Source organism: Lycium ferocissimum, unplaced genomic scaffold (genome assembly GCF_029784015.1).
Source record: "Lycium ferocissimum isolate CSIRO_LF1 unplaced genomic scaffold, AGI_CSIRO_Lferr_CH_V1 ctg18962, whole genome shotgun sequence".
Taxonomy (NCBI): domain Eukaryota; kingdom Viridiplantae; phylum Streptophyta; class Magnoliopsida; order Solanales; family Solanaceae; genus Lycium; species Lycium ferocissimum.
Window position 1 is genome coordinate 819 of NW_026718121.1, and position 6,797 is coordinate 7,615.

At 34.4% G+C, this 6,797-nt stretch overlaps 1 protein-coding gene and 1 pseudogene across 1 annotated transcript; both read left to right on the top strand.

Annotated features, from left to right (window-relative positions):
• The first annotated feature begins 1,613 nt into the window (after window positions 1-1,613).
• Window positions 1,614-3,201, top strand: LOC132042889 (uncharacterized). Its single transcript, XM_059433396.1, has 2 exons — window positions 1,614-1,637; window positions 2,596-3,201. Exons 1-2 carry the CDS (start codon window positions 1,614-1,616, stop codon window positions 3,199-3,201), a joined length of 630 nt encoding a protein of 209 aa, XP_059289379.1.
• A 2,758-nt stretch (window positions 3,202-5,959) lies between these two features.
• LOC132042888 (glycine-rich protein 23-like) lies at window positions 5,960-6,574 on the top strand (annotated as a pseudogene).
• Window positions 6,575-6,797: the final 223 nt, after the last annotated feature.

Below are 6,797 nucleotides of genomic sequence, written 5' to 3' on the forward strand. Positions count from 1 at the left end.
TACTTCCAACATAGCCTCCCTTAAACCAAGATCTTCAACCTTGAGCGTGCCATTAACAATATCATATCTTGTAGAAGTCAACCACCTCAAACTCTCGAACGATTTCCTGAAGTATGTAGCATCAACAAACTTGCGAGTGCCATCTTTAGTCAGATTCAGTTTCTCTTCAACAAGATTCAAAGTTAATTTGACTTTCTCCGTCTTCAAAATATCATGAGCATATTTGTTCTTCTTTCTATATCCTTCAATAACTGGTCTTGATTTAAAATCATCTGCTTCTTCACTTGATTTGTACTTGGTCTTGCGTGCCCATAAGACTCTAGTTGACCTTTCAATAGGTGGTAGAGCAGTATTACCAACAAATAATTTTTCTTTAAGCTCCTCAAAATATACAATCTCATATAATGGTTCAAAATTGATTGCGTCTTCAATATGCAATTGTGGATCTGGACCCTTAATTATCTCTGCTTCAATTTTGGGTAGATCATCAAAAACTTGCTCTTGCTGAACTCTTTTGCTTCTTTCATCACTAGATTCATCTTCAATACCTTCAAGCAATTTTTCTTGTGTGATAATGGCGGGTACTTCTATTCCTTTTCCAATAGCCCCACATTGTATAGACCAATCATGTCTATTACATATTTAAAACACTAGTAGCCTACACCGAAAGAGCATCGGTCCCAATCAAATAATTTTTCTTTAAGCTCCTCAAAATATACAATCTCATATAATGGTTCAAAATTGATTGCGTCTTTATAACCGTGGATCTGGACCCTTAATTATTTCTGCTTCAATTTTGGGTAGATCATCAAAAACTTGCTCTTGTGAACTCTTTTGCTTCTTTCATCACTAGATTCATCTTCAATACCTTCAAACAATTTTTCTTGTGTGATAATGGCGAGTACTTCTATTCCTTTATCAATAGCCCCACATTGTATAGACCAATCATGTCTATTACATATTTCATTACTTAAAACACTAATTGCCTCACCGAAAAGAGCATCATCCCAATCAAATTATCCTTTTTAGCTATCCCAGAAATCATTGATAAATCAATTTGAACATTATTGGATTCTGCATTGCAATCAAATACATCTATACCACAACAAAAATTACCTCTACCTTTTCTTCTTTTCTTCATAATTTCTGAATTCTGGCCTTCTTCATTTTTATTTCGCGTATTCGATGACTTTTCTTTATCTTTGGTTCATCCTTTGTTTGTAATGCCTCATCCACTATCTCATATATTTGCCGATTCAATGACATCTCATATGCCACCAATTCATCTTCTAGATCATCAACTCTCAAACGTATTAAGATCCTGGGTTGCCTCGATATTTGTTTTCTTAATGTGAAATTCTAATCTTAGAGCTGTAATATCTTTTCAACAACTTTAACTTCTTCCAATACTTCTCGTTGATTTTCATATCATTAACAATTGTAATTCTTACAAAAATTCTTTGATAGATTCCGTTGGTTTCATCTGGACCAACTCATACGTCTCCAAAGCTCTTGAAGTTCTCTCTCTTTACGTCGTGAAAGACGTCTATACGTTTCACCAATATTGTCCAAGCCGCTTTAGCTGATTTTGCATGCAAATATTTGTTATATACATGCAATTGGACTTTGCTATTGAGGTAATATAATGCCTTATAATTCAATTGCATATCTTTTTCTCCAATTGTGTAAATTTCGCTTTCCCCAGATCAATGTTGTGCCTTCTGGGATTTCCACGAACCCTTCATCAATAATGGACCATAGTCCAACAACATTGAAGAAATTCTTCATCTGTTGATACCAACTCTCAAAATTATTTTTTCCATCAAACACAAAAACGGGACAATCTGGTAAATATGGAATATTCATATTTCTTTATATCGGATCTCACACAAAGCTTTGAACGGATCTCACGTTGAGTTTTGATCGGATCTACTCACTGGCCTCACGATACCAATTTGAGAAATAAAAATACTCAAAGGAATAATATAAGCACAAGCGGAAGACTCAACAATGGCTATATAGTACAGAAATTTATCAAACTAGAGAGAGAAGGTAGAGACTTTACTTAATAACTCAAAACTCTTGAATCTCACTACAATGAAAATATGTGACATAGCATCCCTATTTATAATACTAGAAAATCAACGTATACCGGACTAGAAAACCCATTCCAATATGAACTAGACAAATCAATCCTAACTAAGTATGAATTAAATAAATACCAAATACCAATCCTAAACAACTTTGAATTAGTAATCTTGGTTTAATTCCAACAGTTTTCTTTTTACTTTTGTAAAGGGGTTTTCAGTACTACCTAAGTACTGGTCTATAATACAAAGTTGTTACCTGTTTAAAAAAAAAAAAAAAAAGAGAGGGTAAAATTTTAAAGTTACATTGTTTCTAATTATAGAAAGGTAATTTCTTTTTGGGACATAATAAAAAGGAAAAATGTGCCACATAACATTTACTCACTTTGAATAGGGTAAGTTAATGTTGAAGATCTGGAACATCTCACTAATTGCTCAACGAGAGTCGTTGCAGATCTTCAAATTTTTTTTGCCCATTTTATAGTTAAACTTGGCCTTTAATTTGCAGTTGAGCAAAATTGCAGTGAAATCCTACAGCTGCAAGCCATTTAGCAACTCTATAATGGGAAGGGAACTCTGTATAGCTGAGATTGAAGCTCAGAAAGATATGAGCTTGGTCGTTGCTACCAGCCATCTTGAGAGTCCCTGCCCTGGCCCACCTAAGTGGGATCAAATGTACAGCAAGGAACGTGTGGAGCAAGCCATGGAACGTGTGGAGCAAGCCAAGGAAGCTGTGGATTTACTTGACAGAAAACGTAATGCAATCTTTTGTGGTGATATGAACTGGGATGACAAATTGGACGGTCAATTTCCTCTACCTGGTGGATGGATTGATGCTTGGGGAAAAATGAAGCCCGAAGAAATCGGATGGACGTATGACACCAAGTCAAACAAAATGTTAAGCGCCAACCGGACGCTGCAGAAACGTTTGGACAGGTTTGTTTGCAAACTGCGAGATTTCTGTATAAGTGATATAAAGATGATTGGGAAGGAAGCAATTCCAAATGTCACATATATCAAGGAGAAGAAAGTGAAGAGTGAAGTTAAGAGATTGACACTACCTGTTTTGCCTAGCGATCATTATGGTCTGCTTTTGGAGATCTCTCCTACGTAGTCCAAAGTTCAAAAAGGTATTGCTTATGAGCACAGTGCTTTTGTTCCCCACAACCCTTATTATTCTCTCGGTATATCGTACTTCGCTGTGCAGTTTTTGTCCATATGACCTGTAATCAACTTTAAGGGTCTTAAAAGCTTTTGCGGAGCACTTTTTTGTGTACATTACTAGTGCTCGTTTATGCACAGAGGATTTAGGAGAGCGGGGATAAGAAGCAAAGAATGAATTAGTCTGTATGTTCTATGCCTTTTAGCTTATAATATCAGTTATATTTCTATGCTTCATTTTCCATTTGTTGGAACTTTTCGGGCTTTAGTTCGATCGACTATTAGCAATTCTGGGACTGCTTCTTCTACCCTAGTATAAACAAAAACGTAAATGCAGCCTTAACGAGAAAATGCTGTCATCACCCTCAACCAACAAATTGGACGACAACCTTTGGAAGGAAGGTTAAAACCTTCCACCATGTTCAAGGATGACTCCAATGGCTGCAATTTGAAGTAATTGGTGAAATCTTTAACGTTTATATTGTTGGATGTGACAAATGATAAAAGTGTCATTAAAAAGGTGGTTCTTTTATCTGAAAAATAGGCTACCATTCTGCACATAAGCGTTCAGCTCAAATTATTAAGACTGCAGATGCTGTGGTATACAATAGCTCTGTTCCATTTTTGTCTGTTTTGGGCTAATCAAAGCAAGTTATCGTTCTAATTAAATTTCTTTAACTGCCAATCTGCGAAGACGTGGAAGAAGGAGACTGTGTTGGTATAACGAATTATACTGAGGTTGTTTTGCTGGTTATACTTGTACCTTAGCTAGCAGCAAAATTGTCTTGACGATTGAGGTACTAAACCATGACATCTTCCTTTCAGTCTTTCTTTCTTGGTCCGCGGAAAAGTTGGATACAAGTAAGATGGAAAGAGAGATCCTAAAAGTCACCCGACTTTACCAGAAAGTCTCTAAATTATTCAACCTTGTCTAATTAACTATTACATAAAATTATTAGGGGAAAACAAAGGAGACATTTTCTATATTTTACCTAGGTAAAGTTAAATGACCTTTTTTAATTTACAAAAAAAAAAAAAAAAACTAGTGTCTTTCTATAATATTTAGTTAAAATTGAGTGACTTTTTTGTTACAAAAATAGTTTAGTAACTTTAAATAAATTGGGTGAGAATGCGTGAAATTATATTACTCTTCTGAATGTATGTGTGTATACACAACTTGTCGAAGTTTATGATTACATCATGATTTAAAAGTTTAAATTGTAAGAGATGATAAACTTTATTCAGTTAATTATATCTTCGACATGTCACTTATTTGTCTATGGTTACAGGCAGGGGTGTACATGAACTGGGTTGATTCGGGTTTTTCAAATACCAAACCAAACCAATTGTGTCGGGTTTTTAAATCGACAAACCAAACCAATAAAATTCGGGTTTTGCGACCTCCGTTTTTTTCGGGCTTTTTTTTTCCAAAATAATTCTATACAATATATAAATTTTACTTCAAATATTTCTTTAGTCCTTATAATATACAACTATATAATTAGTTGTTCCTTAAGAAAATAACAAAAATGTGAAATGTGTGATGGTATTGTAATAAAATATTCAACAAAAAAGATAATGAAATAGCATAAAATAAATTTAGCTAATTAATAAGGCATAATGAAAATGATCATCATAAAAATACTAAATCATGCTAAAATAAGTACGGCTAGTAGGTATTAATTACATGATAAATAAAAAAGAAATTAAGTTATGTCATTTCATTATCTAAATTAACAATGCAAAACTAAAGAATAGATATATATCCAATATTATTATCATCCCCAGTGTTAGGGTTGAATTACTTTGTTAGCATTAATATTGATTTGGTTTTGACTTTTTTTGAGTTACTAACATCTAGCTATAAATCTTATTGGAACATTCAAAATTTTAAGTCCAAATTACTTGAAATAATATGTTAAAAGACAAAAATTATGAAAAAACTTAAGAGATATTAATAAATTACATTATAAGTAAATCTTTTGTGTATAAAATATTTTAAAATTTTATATACATGTAATGTCGGGTTAGTTTGGTTCGGTTTGACTTTTTTTAGTTAAAATCAAAACAAACCAATTATGATCGGGTTTTTTTTCCAACATCAAACCAAACCACTAGTCGAATTTTTTTCTCCGTTTGATTCGATTATTGGTTTGGTGTGGTTTGTCGGTTTACTTTGTACACCCCTCGTTACAGCACGCAAAGATTTATTTGATAAAGGATGCCAGTAAAACTTAAAACTTTATTAACTCTGCCGACTCTGATATAACTATGCTAAATTATTTCTACTCTAGTGGATGGGATTGGTCACACAATCCAAACACATTGTTCCTCCCTAATAATTAGTAGAATCCGATTCATTTTGCGTAGCATCTTAGTACTCAATACAGCATCGACTTAATTAATCTTCATAATGCTTCTTCAGATGAAACCTAAAATATAACACCCGAACAAAAAAAAAAAGGAAGACGAATATGCATAAAGACGTACATTTAATTAAAGAAATAATTGAATCACTTTGCTGTAGGGAAGAGTTAGGTTGATCATGAAGGTTGAGAGGGTGTGGACGTATAGTTGGCTTTTTGTAAACAACATATTAGTCAATAACGCGCAATGCATGAGTTAATATCTTCCTAATTTTCACATTAATCTTCCTTACTATATAACTTGAGCTTCCAAACTCAAAATTCTCACACTGCTCATCACAACATCTTCCTCTCCCATCCAGTACTATCAACCACTACTAAAAATGGCAACTAATGTTCTCCTAATTGTTGTTCTTGTTGCTTGTACACTTGTTTTATCCACAAATGCAAGGAGCCTTAATTCCATGAAAGCTACAAAACCTGAAGATGAACAAAAGACATTTTTTCGTCACCCTTTACCTCCATTTCTTGGCGGTCATGGGCTTGGTAGGCCCGTATTTGGTCTAGGGCCGGGTTTAGGTTTTGGTTCTTTTGGAGGAATTGGTGGGGGAAGTGGCCTAGGCGGTGGTGGACTAGGTTTTGGAGCTGGAACTGGAGCTGAAGCGGGAACTGGATTTGAAAGTGGGTCGGGTTTCGGGTCCAGCATTGGCGGTGGATCGGGTTTCAGGTCAACTATAGGCATGGGAAATGATGGAGGTTTGGTTTTGGTGGTGACAATGGAGGCACTACTCCTAATGCTGATGGTGCATTTGCTGGTGGCCAAGGTGAAGGAGGTGACGATGCCAGCACTTGGAAATCAAAAACCTTGAGTAATTCTTCATATGATATGTTACTAATAGTAGTTTTATTTACTAGATTCCATCAAATAATAGTAACTTCATATTGCAGTTACTAATTAAGTAGGAGTACTGTTCTTTCAAGTAGGTTGCGGTTTGCATGAATTAGTAATTCTTATGAGTCAAATTTCTAGTTTGTCTGATTATGCAAAGTTTTAAGGACACTTTTATATTTCTTTACTTGGCAATATTGTATTAAAATGTTTGGTTTACTCTCTACTTTTCCGTGAAAGTGATAAATCAATGGCACTTTTGAGAGAAACAAACTGGCATGCATAAGATACTCT